This window comes from Bison bison, unplaced genomic scaffold (genome assembly GCF_000754665.1).
Source record: "Bison bison bison isolate TAMUID 2011002044 unplaced genomic scaffold, Bison_UMD1.0 scf7180017864472, whole genome shotgun sequence".
In the NCBI taxonomy this organism is placed as follows: Eukaryota; Metazoa; Chordata; class Mammalia; order Artiodactyla; family Bovidae; genus Bison; species Bison bison.
In genome coordinates this window covers 13469742-13489362 of record NW_011495033.1, presented here as the reverse complement: position 1 = coordinate 13489362, position 19621 = coordinate 13469742, and the positions used below count along the sequence as shown (strand labels likewise).

At 40.5% G+C, this 19621-nt stretch overlaps 1 protein-coding gene across 4 annotated transcripts in view; it reads left to right on the top strand.

The window, feature by feature from the left end:
• Positions 1-578: 578 nt before the first annotated feature.
• The window catches only part of CLTC (clathrin, heavy chain (Hc)), a 70080-nt gene continuing 51037 nt past the window's right edge, over positions 579-19621 (top strand). For 3 of the 4 annotated variants that reach the window (XM_010861604.1, XM_010861603.1, XM_010861602.1), the window contains exon 1: positions 579-866. In XM_010861604.1, coding sequence (XP_010859906.1) covers positions 825-866 — 42 coding nt within the window. In that variant the 5' untranslated portion in view covers positions 579-824. The remainder of the gene's footprint in view (positions 867-19621) is intronic. The other variant, XM_010861605.1, reaches the window with a different exon arrangement.

The window sequence follows — 19621 nt, the reverse complement described above, 5'->3', positions numbered from 1 at the left end:
AGCCTACTGCCAAGAGCGCTCTGCAGGGAGCCCGTTTCCCTGAGTCACGGAGAGGGCGGGAGGCTGGGCCCATCTGCCCATGCCACGTCCTCTTCGTAAAGGACTCGATTTAAACAGGGCGCATAGAGGAAGGCAGCAGCACCGCCATTCTTCAGGGCGGCCCAACAGCCATCTCGTTCCCAAGAGACGCCGCACTTCCCCAGAACTCGCTCTGCATTCTGGCAGCGACCAGCCGACCTTTCCCGACCAGCGTCACGTGCACCCGGAAGTACGTGGGTGGGACCTAAAGCGCCCACGGAAGTGACGTTGGTCGCCCCTAGTCGCATGATGTGGCAAAATGCAAAAAAAGGTGGTGGAGGGGGAGGGAAAAGCAAGCGGCTGGGTAAAGTGATGAGGCAAAAAAAGTAGTCCCTTCGATGCCTCTATTTATTGCAGTGTCGCAGCCGTCAGCGAGTCCCTCGGCGCACTGCGACCCGAATTCCTGCGCACCGCGGTACCGCGGCACTCCGTGGAGGGGTACATAAGGCGGAGGGGGGGGTGAAGTGACTGGGGCGGAGTTCTGTTGCCGGGATCCCTCCGCAGGGCTCAGCCGTTTCCGGAGTCTGCGCTGCGCCCGGTTCCGCCATTGCGGCTCTCCCGGACCCTGGAGCCTCCGCCCCCGACCTGAGCTCTTTCGTCTGCCTGCCAGTTTCCTGCGTCCCCGGAGACTCTCCTGCTGAGCCCAGCCTCCCCCCTCCCCCTTCTCCTCCTCTCCTTGGAGAGCCCGGGCAGCCACTGCCCCGCAGCCCCAGTGACAGGAGGAGACCATACCCCCCGACAGCGCCATGGCCCAGATTCTGCCAATTCGTTTTCAGGAGCATCTTCAGGTGCGGTGGGCCGGGGCTCGTGAGGGCTGTGGAGACGAGGGAGGTCTGAAGGAAGAAGCGGGAGTCTGAGTCCAAGCCAAAAAGAGTAGAATCGGAGGAGGGTGGGTATCGGTTCCTGAGGTAGATGGAGAACGGTGCACTATCTCGGAAAGCTTAAAGGGTTAAATGATTGATGTGGGGCTTGGGTGGCAAGGAAGCGAGTCGAGATCCGTAGGGGAGCGAGGCCACGCTGGGGTTTGAAGGCCGCTCTGTCTTCGCTTCCTGGATGGCGAGGACTGCGCATGATAAACCCTTCCACCCCCCGGTTTTATTCAGTTCATTCATTTGGGTTCGTGGAGCCGGGGACGGGGGGAGTTGTGAGGTGGTGGTGATCTCCCGCGTTTCTTCCGGAGCAGGAATTCTCTTCTCCCAAGCCAGCGCAGGGCTGTCACTTCTCATTGCTCTCTCTCTCCCCTTTCCCCCCATCGTGCCTGCACCTAGGAGTTGTGGCGCGGGTGGGTTGGGGAGGAGCAAGCTTTTTTTCTTCCTCCCTCTGCGCCTCTCAGAGGGAAGGGCACCTTCCCCGGGGGTGGGGGAACGACGGCAGCTCCTCTCTTGCCTTGCCCAAGGCAGTAGGAACAGGGAAGGTCACTGAAGGAAAAGGAGGAGGATAGAATGGGGGAATGTATTTAACTGTGTGGTGTCAATTTCAGAGTGCGTGGGGCGGGGGTGGGTCAAGGTTCTTAGGGGGACTCGCCTTTTTTCACTTTATTAATTTGTCTGCGGATGGTGCAGCTTTTATTCCCTCTTTGGTTCTAGAAAAGAGAAATGAGTTGTTCAGAGGTTATCGTGGGGTCTGCCGGAGGTTAGCAGGTAGTTGGCTTGGCGTTGAGTACCTCCCTCAGGATTGCAAGGAATTGAATGAACCCTGGGGATATGGCACACTTGCCCTGAGATATGCAGGGTTATTTGGTCTGTAATTGGCTGCCTTTAGTAGGTTCTAGAGTTCTTCCTCTTGGTGCAGTATCCTGTAGGCAACAGACTGTCTTTATCTGGCAGCTTGCCCATGGCGGGCCCAGGCAGGTGATCATTGGAGGATTTGACTGAATTAAGTCGTCTTTTGAGCTTCTGATTTTCCTGGTTCACCAATCCTTGTTTTACTTTGGCTGAAATAAACTTATTCATAAAGTATGTTTTCTTTCCAGTTACCTCCTTAAAGAGTACTGCCTCCCCTCAATCATTTGAAAGACTAATTCGTCATGATAAGATGTCAGTGGTTTGACATGACACTGATGCTAGTGACCTACTAGACACTTTATCATGGAATGCTATTTACTTTCTGCCATTGTTACAACGTATATAAAGCCTTCTTGTATTAGGTTTAATATTCTGGCTGTCAACATAAATTCGTTTTTTTACAGATTATCACCTTTGCTTGCATCAGCAAGACTTCTTTTCCTTGTCTTGAAATATAATGAGTAATCTTTACTCAAAAAAATGAGTTAAGTAATGTACTTTTATTCAGCCATTTTTGGTTTTCAGATAACTCATCCGATGCAATAGAACACTATTTGACAAAAGGTCAAAAAACATTAAGTGACAGAATGGACCCAGAAATTATTGTTCATGCTCCATCCGAATTTTTATTGCTGTGGTTACTATTGTTGAATGTGAAGGGTTAGGAAAATAATGTCTTTGAGTATGAAAGGAAAACACACCCTTGTCCTCACACTGTATAATCTTCCTGTAGACAAAAGTATGTAAAATCATACACAAGAAAAGCAGTTAACAATTGCTGTTTGCTTTACAAAACAGAGGCATATCCCACTAGTAAATCTTGTTTCTTGACTGGTGGTAGTTTGAGCAATAGTTTTCTCATTTCTATTAATGAAGAAACAAGATTATTGAATAATTCCAAAGGTTGGACTTCAACCGTGTCACTAATTGAAGACACATTTAATATGGGTTTCCTTTCTAAGTGGTTCATAGTTTTTGCAAATGCTTAAGTGAAGCCATCTTCTCAAATACTTTGAAGAGTTGAGTGTAAAGTAGCTATGCAAATATACTTAAAGAATTCAGTCTTTAAATTTTTGGAGTAGTATATATATCCCATGCCTAAGCTTAAGCTTGCGATGGTGACTGTATACTAAGGATTATTTTAATTGGCATCTTAGGTCTTTGACCTCTGAGCCCCTGCCAGTTTGCTAAGTAGCAAAAACTTTCTGAAACACTTAAGATAATAATTGGGAACAAGAATTGAGGAACTTGAGTGTAGCATTAACCTGTGAAAGCTTCAAAGGGTGAACTTGAAACGAATTTATTTTTATACTATCTAACTACTTAGACCAACCAAAGGGTCTGTCATCAAGGGTTTACAACTACATCAAATGAACTTAATATTTTAAGTTATGAAGTTTTTTTTCTTTTTTAAGATGTTTAGGTTGATAGCAGTGAACAGATGAGTGCCTATTTGAACAAGATTTTGTTAGAATTGCAGGTTCTGAAAAAAATCCTAGGCTGTGTATAGAGTGCCTGCAGTTATCATTTCTTAGCTCATTTAGTATCTTTATGCTGATTGACACATTCTGCTGTATTCCCAGGTTTTTTGGGTCTGAATTAAAAATCTCCCAACCGTGTTCTTTTCCCTTTGATCCATAAATGCAGGCATGGAATGTGTTGTGAACTCAGTGGTGGGGGTTCTTGATAATGGTTATTTTGATTTGCAAAGAGAAAGCAGTGCTGAGTTACTGGGATATGTTATATGCTTAACTCTGCCACCTGGAAGAGTCATACTGCCTAGAATTATGTGGCAGTCTACTCTAGGAATAGCTTCCACATTTAAGATGTATCAGGTTTTTCAGTATTTTCCTAATGGTCAATTTACTCAACTTCTAAAGGGGTGTGGCTAATTCTAAAGGCTTCCCTGGTGGCTCAGAGGTTGAAGCATCTGCCTTCAAGGTGGGAGATCTGGGTTCGATCCCTGGATCGGGAAGATCCCTGGAGAAGGAAATGGCAACCCACTCCAGTATTCTTGCTTGGAGAATCCCATGGCTAATTCTAGGGAATGTGCTTTCACTCTGTTTAGGAAATAATTTAAGACATAAAATGCTGTGTGTGTGTGTAGAATCACAGTCGTTTTCATTTTGGTGTGGAGTGAAGTACATGATTTCAGGAACCTTAACCTATAATATTTGAATTATATTTAACAAGATGTTTTCCTGTTACTGTTACTATGTGGCTTTAACTTTTTGAAAGCTACTCTGCAATAGACTTTCTTCCATGATGAAAATTTATACTAGCTACAAAGGCATATTGAGCACTTGAAATGTTACTGTTATGACTGAAGGACTAAATTTTTACTTCTTTTCAGTTAGTGTATAAATGTCAATAGCTACATGAAGCTATTAACGAGGACATTGGACTGCACAATTGCAGGCAATGCTGATGTGCTTTGTAAGAGTGAAGATTTATTTGGTCACCCATATTTATATGTCTAGAACATTTAAAAATATTTATTTACTTGACTGCATTGGGTCTTCGTTGTGGAATGTGGGCTTGCCCTGCAGCATGTGGGATCTTGGTTCCTGTGCCAGGGATTGAACCCATGTCCCCTGCATTGGAAGGCGGATTCTTAACTACTAGACTCCCAGGGAAGTCCCTAGGACATTGGGTTAGCTAACGCTTACTAATACAGAGTGTTGGTTGAATACTGTCTCTTTTGGGAAGTGGTGATGATGGATAGTGACTAGTGAATGGAAGGAGCAGCACTTGTGAGAGTGTGTTGTGTCCTATGAATGTGGCGAGTGCTTCCAAGTCTTCACTTAGTATCTTAAACAGCTGGAGAATGAGACTCAAACTAGTACCGAAAGGAACACTGCAGAGTGGGATTTAAATCTAGGTGTTCTGACACTAAATATTTCAAAGAAAAGCAATGATTGGCGTTAAGATGGTTATGCAGTATCTTGGTGTGCTTTTTTTTTTTTTTTTCTGTTGGACTTTGCTCTGAGAAGTGGCTTCTCTACTGCTTTAATGTGTGGTTAATGATGTGGTATAGTAGACAGAGCAGGGGTTTGGAGGGTGTTGAGATCAGGGCCATCCAATAGAAAAAAAAAAGCCATATCTGATTTTCCAGTGGCCATATTAAAAGTAAAAAACAGGTAGAATTAATTTTAATGTTTTGTTTAACTCAGTGGACCCCAGATGTTATTATTTCAATGTGTAATCAGTATAAATCTTTCAGGTGAGATATTTTATATTCCTTTTTTGGGGGTACTGAATTTTCAAAATCTGATAGGTATTTTATGCTTAGAGCACATCTCAGCATTCATAAAGTTATAGTTGGAAAAACAGGTTTGCATATATAGGTTGTTCCAAAATAAGTTTGCCATAATTGTCTTGATTGTTACTGTTTAATTTTAATTAACTTAATATTGAAAATAAATTCAGTCACAGTGACAACATTTCAGGTGCTCGGAACTGCATGTGGCTTGTGGAATATGGCTGGAGTATTGGAGAAGGCAGGTTAAGACTCGCCTCTTGCTCCTTTTTCTCTCTAAAATAGGTGTACTACCTCACAGAGTTATCGTGAAGGTCTGTCTATCATGTATGTGAAAGTACTTGGTGTATCATTTGAAGGGTATTGTTAGCTATATAATTTTTGTCCAGTATATTTTGGTCAGATACCTCTCAGCCAGTGACACATGTATGTAGACTTAAGACCTAGATTTTTATGGTTTATAAATATTTGGTACTCAACCTGAAATTTGAATATTTACTATATATCAACAATTATGTTACAATAAGGACAAAGTGGTGAACAAAACTGACTGCAGCTTGCATTGACTAGTTCTCAGAGGCTGTCCACATGTAATTGTAACCATGGTTGTTACTGAATGTTTGATACAATGCAGGGTTTAATACAAATAGTCGTATGACACAAAATTGATTCTGTTCTGAAACTACCCAAAAGAAAGAAATTTGTACATTAATCATTTCTTATATCCCATGAGTGCTCACATGTGCCATTGGTACATCCGTAATCAGTGTCGCTTGGTCAGATAGATGAGACTCCTAATAAACCACATCTGATAAAATGCCCACCTGGAATGCCAGTCAGGCCTTTGTTAGTGTTGTTTATTTGTTCTTGTATAAAATGATAGTGCAGAAATGTGTGTTCGCTTAGATAGGAAATGAGATCTTAGTCCTTCATATTAGAAAGAGGCTATTTTTAAAAATTTATTTACATAGCTGCGCTTAAGCTGCTTCATAAAATCAAATTGTAAGCCATAGCAAAGTTTACAGCTCTAGATGTCCTTTTTTTTCCCCCCACCCTTCTTGGCCAAGCGCCTGAGGCTAATGCTCTTAACTCAGGGGGGTGGCAGGAGGCCTGGATCTGAATGTATTATGCAAAACCCATCTGTCAGACTTAGATTTTTGTCCCTTCTTTTGTGTTACAAAAGACATAATTTAAGATAGAGGATGTAACTATTCATCAAATCTTAATTGTCCTGAAATCTACAAGATCAAAAATTGACCATTAGAGTTATTTGAACACCTACTGTTGTGTCAGGAACTCTGCTAAATATTTTACATTCATGATCTCACTTGATTAGCAAGAACATCCCTTCAGGTAGGTAAGGTTAGCCTTATTTTGCAGATGGGGAAAATAGTTCATAGCAGTTAACCTATAGAGTCGCACACAGCTAGTGAGTGGGAGGTTAAACGTTAATATTTGCTCTTTCATTGTGGCATGTTGCCTCACTTGGTGACTGATCTGTATACTTTGTATATGTGCTGTGGTGATCTTTGTATACATTCTACTAGTAGGAGGAGCCTGGTAGGCGTCAGTCCATGGGGTCGCTAAGAGTCGGACACGACTGAGTGACTTCACTTTGACTTTTCACTTTCCTGCATTGGAGAAGGAAATGGCAACCCACTCCAGTGTTCTTGCCTGGAGAGTCCCAGGGACAGGGGAGCCTGGTGGGCTGCCGACTTGGGGTCACACAGAGTCGGACACAACTGAAGCGACTTAGCAGCAGCAGCAGTTGGTTGTTTTTAGGTCAATAGTTTTTATATTATGAGAAAAGTAGGGGCCAGGTGAACCAACATCTGATTTTCTGTGCCTTTAAACAGATACTTAGCTGAGGTTTTTCAAAGGGCTTTATCCAGGTTCCTGGTAAAAAGTTGTGCAGAATGATTGGGATCCGGTTAACTTGTAATATCCAAGAATTATCTATATCCCTTTCATAAGGCTGAACTCAAATTTCTCTTTCTTTCCTTAATGACTGGAGAGTGAATATGTTCCAGTCTGAAGCCACTTGTGAAAGCAGGAAACTTCTCCTTTACTATATTATTCATGTTTTTTGTGTTTATTCTAGTGTAAAACTAGACTGGAACTCAAGGAAGACTGTTGTGCTGGGGGAGGAAGAAAGGGGAAAGTGGGAGTAGAGCACGCCTGTTCAGTTTGAATAGCATAACCATAGATGGGAAAGGGGTTAGAGATTTGTGGGATTGGGCTTTGGAGGCAGAACTGCCGGTAATATTAATACTTCCTGTTGTGAATCTTTGGGTAAATAAGGGCTTTTCTTTAAGTTCTGAAGTACAGCAGATTTTATTATTTATTTATTTATGGCTGTGCCTTGAAGCATGTGGGATCTTTAGTTCCCCTACCTATAAAGAAAGCTGAGCACCGAAGAATTGATGCTTTTAAACTGTGGTGTTGGAGAAGACTCTTGAGAGTCCCTTGGACTGCAAGGAGATCCAACCAGTCCATCCTAAAGGAAATCAGTCCTGAATATTCATTGGAAGGACTGATGCTGAAGCTGAAACTCCAATACTTTGGCCACGTGATGCGAAGAACTGACTCATTGAAAAAGACCCTGATACTGGGAAAGATTGAGGGCAGGAGAAGGGGGTGATAGAAGATGAGATGGTTGGATGGCATTACAGGCTCAATGGACATGAATTTGAGTAAACTCTGGGAGTTGGTGATAGACAGGGAGGCCTGGCGTGCTGCAGTCCATGGGGTAGCAACACACGGAGTCAGACACGATTTAGCAACTGAACTGAACCTGTGCAGGGATTAAACCTCTGCCTCCTGCAGTGGAAGCTTGGGTCTTAACCACTGGACTGCCAGGGAAGTCCCCTGAAGTACAGCAGATTTTAAAGCCTATTTTTGAAAGAGTAGGAACTGGGTCCATTGAAACCATTTTGTCACATTAAAATTTTTAATTATGCAATATACCATTGTGTAAAATGTCTCAGATGTTTAATCCAAGCTCTCTCTTCTTAGCTTTCCTCAACTTCCTCATTTATTAAATAATTAATACTTTTTGGCAGTTGTTAAGTTAGACTATAGTATGTGTTTGTATTTATATCATGATACTTAGCCCAGACAGATATTCAAATATTCATCCTTAGCCCTTTTGCCGGAGGGCCTCTTCATCCAGTAGAGTTGAACATATATGCTATGCAAGAGGGGGGAAAAAATGCCTATTTAGTGAATTATTGAAGCCAAGCTCTTGGAGTTGTACCAGATTCTCCTCCTCCTCCTCCTCGTTTTCTTCATCCAGTCCATTTCTGAAGTGGGGGAGGGAGAATTGAGGTCCTGGGGTTGCAGTTTTTAAGGACCCTTGGAATCATGTGAAATGAAAAATGAGAATTAGATTGAGAGTTGCTTTCATCTATTTCTGACCAGCTGCTCATCTGAGAAAAAGGGCTTAAAAACGACTATTGTGGATAGAGGGAAGCAAAAGACTATCCACATATGCTTAGCTTGACAAACTGACTTTGGGTAGATCTCATTATTTGAAAGATTAATAATTAGGGAAGACAACTTGTAGGCAGAAGATAGTTTATAAAATCCATCTCTTTCCCAGTTCTCTATAATACTTTACATTCTTTCCTACTGAACTGTGCAAATCTATGGCAGGTTTCTTTTTAAAACCTCTGGAAAGAGTTTCCTTACATAAACAGTCTTACCAAGTACTCGTATTACTGAGTCCTTTCACAGTTGCTTCTGTTTGAATTGAATACTACAACATCATTCAGTGAAGGCTACCATGGACTTGAAATCAGCTGCATTGGTAAGAGGTAACACCTCTTATTATTCTTCTCTGTATTGCCTCACAGTTAAAACTGTCTGATGTTGTAAGCAAACATTTTGAATACTGCTTGAAAACCAGTCCATTAGGGAGATGTTTCTGGAGATTATAATCCAAAAAGAAGTGTAAAACAACTCCTGATACATAAAAAGAAATCAGGGGCATGTTATAAATTTACCATGATTGCACCATAATGAATTTTTTAAAAGCACTGTGATGGAATGGAGATGACTTTTCTACTGCTAATGAAGACTCTGTTGTGAAACATGCATTTGAAGAGTTTAAAATGGTTTCTGAAATGTTAACAGTAGAAAGTCATTTCCAAGTTACTCTATACCTTTAAATGTCTATAACTTAAGTCAAATGACTATTTGAATTATATATTAAGCACATCTAAAATTAAAATTAACCATTTAAAAATGAACAATATAGTGGTATTTAGTACGTTCACAATATTTTGCAGCTATCACCTGTATCTAGTTCTAAAGCATTTCATTAAACCAGAAGGAAACCTCATATGCATTAAGCTGTCTTCTTCCTCCCATCCCCCCAAACTATTAATATGCTTTGTCTCTGAATTTATCTGTAAATGGAATCATACAGTCTGTGATCTTTTGTGTCTAACCTCCTTTGCTCAGCATACTGTTTGAGGTTTAGCCATATGTATTAGTATAAGTACTTCATTCTTTTATGGCTGAAAAATACTCCTTTGAATGGATATACCACATTTTATTTTTCCTTTCATCAGCTGATGAACATGTGTTCATTCTACCTGTTGACTGTTGTGAATAGTGCTGCTATGAACATTAATGTACAAGTTTTTGTTTGAATACCTATGTTTAGTTATTTTGAATATATACTGAGCAGTGGAATTGTTGGGTCATATGGTAACTGCCCTCTGCAGTGTGGGAGATCGGGGTTTGATCCCTGCGTCGGGAAGATCCCCTGGAGAAGGAGATGGCAACCCACTCCAGTATTCCTGCCTGGAGAATTCCATGGACAGAGGAGCCTGGCGGACTACAGTCCATGGGATCAGAAAGAGTTGGGCATGACTGAGTGACTAATACTGTAACATTGTGATAAACTCTGTATTTTAACTTTTTGTGGGACCACCCAACTTTTTCACAGCGGCTACACCATTTTACATCCCCATCAGCCATGTATGAGAGTTCTAGTATTTCCACATTCTCTCCAACAGTTATCAGAAGCTTTTTTGGATGACCAGGGAATAGTCTGCTTGGGAAAATGAATACCCTGTTGGGTGTTTTTATTTCTGTGTGTTCTCTCCCAATCTTTGTAGTTCTGCCCTCCATTAAATTGTGTGTCCTGCTTTAGATTGCATTTCCATTTCTTCTGAGATAATTAATACCTGTAACCACCACCTAGAACCAGTCATAGCTTTGGTAGCGTTCAGTTGTTTTGTGCCAGCTAAATGGCATTTATACATGAAAGGGCAAAACCTGGGGAGTCACATCTATCTGCAAGATTTGGGGTGTACATGTATTCCCCTGCAGCTTGGTTAGAATTACTATGTGATATTTCATCAAATTATTGGGTTCTTATTTTAAAGAATGAGTCACATATAAGGTTTGAAATTTTCCAGTTAGCTGGCTACAAGTAGGAAAAATTCTTTGAGTCTCCTGATAGTTTACCAAAGCTAGTAGTCTTACAGTTCCTGTCTGCAACTATGGTTCCTTCCTGAAAGTATTAAACATTTTGGAGTGAGTGACCAGAGTTAAAAATAAAAAGTTCTCCTGAGAATGATTGCTTCAGAGATTTACATGGAATAGAAACAAATGTATATGTTAAGTATGGAGTCTACAAGGGCATTTTTATTTGTTGCTTAAAATGTGTGAAGTACATAGAAAACAGTGGCTGCTATACAATTGATGAAAGAACTAAAGGAATGCTGCGTTTTCAGCATTTTTAAACTTTCCTATAGAAAACAGCAGTCGCAGTTTTTGACGTTGTGCTAGTTTCCTGGAAAGGCTCAGCAGTTACTACTGTCAGCATTTTCTTCACTGTGATTAATGCTGGTGAAGGTAGAGGATGTTTGGAACTTTCAAAGGAAGTCATACTGAGTGAAATCCTTGGGTAGGAAGTTAACCAGATCTTCAAGCACTTAAAAATATCAGTATTGGGTGACATCCAAGTATCAACAGGACTAAAATTGTTGACTTCTTTACTCTGTAGCCGTAAAGTAAATAAAGACTTAAGTCTTTATCAAGATACAAGATTCAGGGACTTCTTCTCTGCCTAGTGGTTAAGCCTGTGCTTCCACTGCAGGGGGTGAGGGTTCCATCCTTGGTTGGGGAACTAGGATCCTGCAGGCCACATGGTGCACCTCCCCCTCCCCCCAAAAGACTCATGATTCATTTACAAAAAATGTAACTGAAGTGGGATTATAAGAGAGCAGGCACAAAAACTGCCTTGTCTGAAACACAGTATCTGTACATCCTTCCTTTACGTTGTAACTATTAAGACAAAAAAGGAGGAAGGAACCGGAAAGTGTAAAGCCAAGCACTAATTGTGAAACATAATCCATAATAATGCTGTCATAGACACAAAGTTTAATATATTTTGATCTTCAGCTGATTCAGCTGGTAAATGAGTTGTGTCCTGAGCTTACTAGTCATTCATTAGGAAGCAGACTCCCCGGGTGTGCTTATAAAGAAACCTGTTTCCAGTAAATGTTCCTGTCTGATCAGATGTAGGAAGTGCTGGATGAAATTAGTAGACTCAAAGCAAATTTGTTATTCTTTAAATTGTATGATATTTGTAGGCACAGACACAATTGTGATTGATTGCTTAGACAGACGTTAGGCTGATGGAGAGTGTCATTTTTAGCTAGTCAAAGAATTGGACATTGAAAAAGTAGTCTGGTTTTAGTTGGTTGAATTGTCTTATGGCAGAATTTTTTACCCTTTTTATTTTTTCTACCCTTTTTAATACATGTATACTATTGGATTAATATAGACATAGTCCATTTGGTTCCTTTAACAACGTTTTCATAGTTTGATCACTAATGTATTCTAATAGATGCTGACTCAATGTCAATGGATTTCCTGATTTCCTTGATACATGAAGGTTTTTCCAAGCTTTCTTTAGTAACAAGAATTTTGAAAAAAAAGCGATTCCCACATTGGCCCTCGCTATGTAATGTTAGTAGCATGACATCAGAGCCAATCTGTTTTCGAATAGTTTGTCATGAGACCATGGTCCCAGAGTTAAGTAACTGTAAAAGGATAGAAATCTCTAAAACAAATTCTTATGTGCCCCCATGCTATTCTAAGAGCTTGTGTGCTTAGTCTCTCAGTCGTGTCTAATTCTTTGCAGCCCCATGGACTGTAGCCCACCAGGCTTCTCTGTTCATGGGGATTCTCCAGGCAAGCATACTGGATGGGTTGCCATGCCTCACTTCAGGAGATCTTCCCGACCCAGGTATCAAACCCAGGTCTCCCTCATTGCAGACGCATTCTTTACTCTCTGAGCCGCCAGGGAAGCTCTAAGAGCTTGCCATTTATTAAACTGCTTAAACCTTTTATGCAGCACCTAATCATGCCTTGCTCCCCCTCATACAGGGATAGACACTTTCTCTTTTCTGTTTGCCACATGGACAGTTAAATCAAGTATAGTTTCAAAACCAAGACCGGAAAATCAAAGCTTAAAATGTTAAAAACTGATGAGCATTTAACTTAGATTTCTGAATCTAATATTGCTGAAGTTAAAAAAAATTTTTTTACCAAATTTCTTTGATTTTAATACAGTCTCTTTCAGAGTCAACATTTTTTAAATTGAGGGTTCATCTTACAGTTGTACTCTTTACGCAAAAGCTTTTTGACATTGATGAGCATCTTAGAAATTGAGGCAGTGGTGGTTTATCAGGCACAGAGATGGGCTTTTCTTTTCCCCTGTTCTCTGAAGAAATTACATCAGCACCTGGGCCTTAGCTATTTGAATGTTTAGTGCTTTCTTGAAAGAAACACGCAGAGTGAGGTGGGCTCTTCCTCGGACCTGTAGCATTGAACTTTGTAGACTTTTTTCCCTTAAGCCTCCTGCAGCTACCTGGGCTCTGAAACCTGAAAGTTGTAATTTTTTTCTGCTTCTCCTTGTCTTGTCTGAAATCCTTATCTAAGGTGCGTGTGTCTTTTTGCCAGCTGTCCTTTATATTTTGCCAGAGTTTAATTTAAAAAAAGTTCTCCCTTTCTCCTTGTTGGACTTGTAAGAAAAACTTCTGAAAACAGTGCTCTCCAGTAGAACTGTGCAATAATGGAAATATCATTCTGTGCTTTCCAGCATGGTAGTCACATGTGGCAGTTGACTACTTGAAATGAGATCAGTGTGACTGAGAAACTGAATTTTAAATTTTATTTACTAAGCTAAAGTAAATGGCTACATGTGACCATATTGGACAGTGTAGCAAACCTCTCAGTTCTAATTGTCCGATGTTATTCAGCTCCTTTACAGAGCAAAATCAAACCAGATGAATGGTTTGATTTTCATCTCTACCTTTTAAGGTTGTATTCTGCCTTCCTGCCCTTCAGGTAAACTGTCCAATAAAGTCTAATCCTTATAGCTTCAATTTAATTTTCAAATTCTGTAACCTTTTCATCCCTTTTCTAAAACTTCAAAAAATAATAACTGCACATTTTCATAATACTGGTGAGAGCATATACCCAGTCATCTAGATTTTTAATGCTATTTTGCTGTATTTGTTTTAAACATTTTTAAAATTTAGGCTGTTATAATGGTTCATAAATATTCCAGTATGCATGCATCTTTAGAAAATAAGAAAAGCTTTTTATAATCACAGTAGCATTATAACATCCTGATAGTTAACAATTCCTCAATGTTCTGAAAACCAGTCCATATTCAGATTCCCCTTATTGTCCCTAAATGTTAATTTGGTTTGTTTAAAGCAGGATCCAGGCAAGATCTGTATGTTGCCTTCAGTTATGACTCTTGTAAGAAACATTCTAATTCTTACAGAGTTTGAGATTTACAGAAAAGTTGAAAAATGGTACAGAGATTCTTTGCACACTTTACCCAGATTTGTCAGTTCTTAATTTTTTTTTTTTTTGCTACATTTGATTTATCCTCTTTCAGTACATTTTTTTTACTGAACTGTTTGAAAGTGGTTTGTGGATATGATGCCTCTGCCACTACATACTCTGCTGCTGCTAAGTCACTTCAGTCGTGTCCGACTCTGTGTGACCCCATAGACGGCAGCCCACCAGGCTCCCCCGTCCCTGGGATTCTCCAGGCAAGAACACTGGAGTGGGTTGCCATTTCCTTCTCCAGTGCGTGAAAGTGAAGTTGCTCAGTCGTGTCCAACTCTTAACGACACCATGGACTGCGGCCCACCAGGCTCCTCCATCCATGGGATTTTCCAGGCAAGAGTACTGGAGTGGGGTGCCATTGCCTTCTCCTATACTACATACTCTAGTATGTGTTTAATAAGAATAACAAAATGGTCTTATACAGCCATACTGTAGTGATTGAGGTGAAGAATTTGACAGACTAGTGTTAACCTCAGGCTCAATTCAGATTTCATCAGTTCCAGTAATGTTCTTTGTAAGAAAATTCAGGATCATGAATTGCATTGAGTTGTCCTGTCTCTTTTTAAAAGAATATAGGTCATTTTTCTTGTGGCATGTTCCCCATTTTGTGTTCGTCTGATGTGTCTTCCTGATTGAATTCAGGCTGTATGTCAGGAATACTGCAGGAGTGATGTGTCCTTTGTAATGCTTCACATTGGGAAGGGAAGCACATGCTGTCATTTTGACTCATTGCTAGTTATGTTAACTTTTATCACAACCCTTGCATGAGGGTTGGGTCTAACAGTTTTCTTCACCATAAATCTCCTTTCCCTTTGTTTTGTGGGAAGATATTTTGAGACATTACAAATACTTGTTGTTTCTCAAAATTTCATCTGTTCTTGTATCCGTTGATGATTTTTGTCTGAATCAATTATTGTGTTAATTGCAAAATACTGACTTTTAAAGAATTCCATCAGTCTTTTACCATTTTTAAGTTAGCTTTCTTCTGCAAGGAACAACTTCTCCTGTTTTATTTATATTAGTGTAGAATCTTGGGTTTCATAAATCCTTTAATCTGTAATTATCTTGAAAAGTAATTAGCCATATACAATTAGTAAAGAAATGTTGTCCTTTTGTGTAAGAATATTTGAGCCTTTAGAACTATTGAGAGGCAAGAATGGCAGAGGCTTTCATTCTTTTAGAAAGTTTTTATTTGAGGAGCTATGGTTTAGTTGGGTAAATGGATCTGAAATAGTGGGGCATGGGCAGATTAGGAAAAATTGGGAAATTTTGGTTTTAGAAATGTACTGGGGGCTGGGGAGCGGTGTGTGCGTGTTTCTCTGACCCAGCTAGCTTCAACTCTTGGGCGCACTAAGGGAGAAAGTGCTTTCCACTTCAGCTGTTTCTTAGCCTTGAGCTCTTTAGGGTAAAGAGAATTATTTCTCCTGACCTTACACCTTCTGTTTGCATTAGCTTTCCTGGCTTGCTCCCTAAACAAAGGTTTAGGAGATATATTTGCCAAGTTTGCTAGAAAGCCTCAACAGTACTGTTCCATGTGCCCCTAAAAATAATAATTGAAGTAAAATGGGGTTACCTGGCGTGGATATATTACATGATTCCATGTTATGTGATTTTGAAGAGTCTCGTCTCTACCTGACTTTTAATTGGGTAAATTAAAGAGCAGAATTGGAAATTTTAAAGAGTAATTTCCTTTTCTCAAAAGAAAAAAACAAACAAACATGCAGTGTCTACTAAGTTGAGCACAGAGAGACTAGTAATCTTTTTATCAGTAGTTCAAAGAAATTCACACCCTGAGTTTTAGCCAACTTCTAGCACAGCTGAATTAAGCAGATAAAATGCAAATTCAAAAAAAGCTAATCTTGAGCTGGCCAGAGTACTCATGTATTATATGTGCTAATAGTATCTATTGAGGCTTTACTATGTTCTGAAAGCACTTCAGTTAAATCCTCACAGTTGTGGGAAATGTACTATCATCTCATGTTTCAGATAAAGAAATGGTAGATATACAGAGATAACTGATTTACCTTTGGTCATTTATGTGGCAAAACTAGGGCTAAACCCAGACATTTTTTCTCGTATGAATCCACAAAACTGATTTTGGATGGCATTTGTAGTTTATAATCAGAGTTATGCATTTGTATGGTAATTGTCTATTTGAATGGAGAACCTTCTGTGTTCTCTGGATTGTGGGGAATCTGAAATACTGTTTCTGACTACAAAACTAAGAATGCAGTGTCTTTTTTGTCTTTTGGCGTGTAATCTAAATTGGGGGGACAGGGGAAAAGGAAACAATTCTGTATCATTTGTAAAATATAATTCCAGGGCACTCCAGAGTTTGGGTGTGCTGATTAACATAAAATCTATTTACAGTCAACCCTCCTCTCCTTATCTGTGGTTTCCCATACATACAAAGGCCTTAACCAGCATCTGTGGACTTTTGATGTCTGCCAGGGCACCTGGAACCAATCCCCAGTGGGTAACTAGGGATGGATGACTACTTATTTTTTAGCATCTGAACTAGATTTAAGTGTCAAGTCTTAGAGTAGTGCCACTTACAGACTAGTATGCAGAATCCAGCCTGGAAACGAAACAAACTGCGAAGTTTGGTGACTTCTTCACAAGGGAGCAGTCAGTGGCTGTGTGCTTCTGTGCATGTGCCATTAGTGCTTTGGTTTTTTTTAACGGAGAATAGTGTTGTTTCTTTTTAAGGGAAACTGGAAATATATATATATTTTTAACCTGTGCATAGGATATCTAAGATGGAAAAGTATCCCTAGTTGCTGGCGGGAGAGAGGTATTACTGGAAACATGGAGTGAGTGCCTTTTTTTTTTTTTTTTTTTGTGAGTGCCTTTTAATAGTAGTTAATACCTGTTTATCACCCCACTCCAGTACTCTTGCCTGGAGAATCCCATGGATGGAGGAGCCTGGTAGGCTGCAGTCCATGGGGTCACACAGAGTCGGACACGACTGAGCGACTTCACTTTCACTTTTCACTTTCATGCATTGGAGAAGGAAATGGCAACCCACTCCAGTGGTCTTGCCTGGAGAATCCCAGGGATGGGGAGCCTGGTGGGCTGCGGTTCATGGGGTCGCACAGAGTCACACATGACTGAAGCGACTTAGCAGCAGCAGCAGCAGCATACCCTTTTGTATAGAATGAATTCTTTGTCATATGCATGTCACAACTATTCAAAAAGAAAAAGATTCATTTTTTTGGACCGAAGGGTATTGACTCCATATTCTTATTTTATAAATAATAGTTATAAAATAATAAAAATTACTTGAAGTTTAAAAAAGATACTTTATTATAGAAACTTCCAAGAATATCTCAGAATATTCCCAACTTCAACAGTTGAGAGTCCCTTGGATACCATGGAGATCAAATGACTCAGTCCTAAAGGTAATCAACCCTGAATGTTCATTGGAAGGACTGAAGCTGAGGCTCCAATAGAGTTAAGCCACCTGATGGGAAGAGCTGACTCATTGGGAAAGATGTTGATGCTGGGGAAGATTCAGGGCAGAAGGAGAAGGGGACCAAAGAAGACATGGTTGGATGGCATCACCGACTCAATGGACAGGAGTTTGAGCAAAGTCCAGGAGATGGTGAAGGACAGAAGGGAAGCCTGGCATGCGGCAGTCCATGGGATCACAAAGACTCCAACACAGTTTAGCGACTGAACAACAAACAACTTCAAAAGTTGCTAATTGAGAGGATAAAAAATGTGGACAGTTTGAGTATTATTGTGTATTCTCTGAAAACAGCTGCAAGTATGTAGATGCTTAGCATGTTCTCTGAATTTATTAATGGTTTGTTCCACAATCTGTGATTCAGTTTCTGTGGTATATAGCTCATATACCATTCAGTTCAGTTCAGTTGCTCAGTTGTATCTGACTCATTGTGACCCCATGAATCACAGCACGCCAGGCCTCCCTATCCATCACCAACTCCCGGAGTCCACCCAAACCCATGTCCATTGTGTTGGTGATGCCATCCAACCATCTCATCCTCTGTCGTCCCCTTCTCTTCCTGCCCTCAATCTTTCCCAGCATCAGAGTCTTTTCAAATGAGTCAGCTTTCCGCATCAGGTGGCCAAAGTATTGGAGTTTCAACTTCAACATCAGTCCCTCCAGTGAACACCCAGGGCTGATCTTTAGAATGGACTGGTTGGATCTTCTTGCCGTCCAAGGGACTCTCAAGAGTCTTCTCCAACACCACAGTTCAAAAGCATCAATTCTTCGGCGCTCAGCTTTCTTTATAGTCCAACTCTCATATCCATACATGACCACTGGAAAAACCATAGCCTTGACTAGACGGACCTTTGTTGGCAAAGTAGTGTCTCTGCTTTTTAATATGCTGTCTAGGTTGGTCATAACTTTCCTTCCAAGGAGCAAGCTTCTTTTAATTTCATGGCTGCAATCACCATCTGCAGTGATTTTGGAGCCCAGAAAAATAAAGTCAGCCACTGTTTCCACTGTTTCCCCATCTGTTTGCCATGAAGTGATGGGACCGGATGCCATGATGTTAGTTTTCTGAATGTTGAGCTTTAAGCCAGCTTTTTCACTCTCCTCTTTCACTTTCATCACCATTAGACCTTTATAACTGACTAGAATATTTTATGGCTAGTATATGTTGTTTTGAAAATGAAACCTGTTTAAAAACATTACAGTGTGTTGGGTTTTGTTCTTTGTCTGCACTGTGCAGCTTGTGGGACCCTAGTTCCCTGACAAGTGATCAAACCTGGGCTTGCAGCAGTGGAAGTGTGGAGTCCTAGCCACTGGATCGCCAGGAATTCCCTTCGTTGTATTTTAAAGTTTTAATCTACACAAATATCATTAGACATAGATACCTAGTATGATAACCCTTTTATGTGACCCCATTTTGAGAGTGCATCTAAACCAGAATTGTTTTGGGATGTTTTCCTTTTTAATATACCCTTGGAAAATTTGGGAAGAATTGGTGAGTGTTCTGGGCTGGAAAAGGTCAGTTTTCATTGCAATCCCAAAGAAAGGCAATGCCAAAGAATGCTCAAACTGCTGCACAATTGCACTCATCTCACACGCTAGTAAAGTAATGCTCAAAATTCTCCAAGCCAGGCTTCAGCAGTATGTGAACTGTGAACTTCCTGATGTTCAAGCTGGTTTTCGAAAAGGCAGAGGAACCAGAGATCAAATTGCCAACATCCGCTGGATCATGGAAAAAGCAAGAGAGTTCCAGAAAAACATCTATTTCTGCTTTATTGACTATGCCAAAGCCTTTGACTGTGTGAACCAGAGATCAAATTGCCAACATCCGCTGGATCATGGAAAAAGCAAGAGAGTTCCAGAAAAACATCTATTTCTGCTTTATTGACTATGCCAAAGCCTTTGACTGTGTGGATCACAATAAACTGTGGAAAATTCCGAAAGAGATGGGAATACCAGACCACCTGATCTGCCTCTTGAGAAATTTGTATGCAGGTCAGGAATCAACAGTTAGAACTGGACATGGAACAACAGACTGGTTCCAAATAGGAAAAGGAGTATGTCAAGGCTGTATGTTGTCACCCTGCTTACTTAACTTATATGCAGAGTACATCATGAGAAACGCTGGACTGGAAGAAACACAAGCTGGAA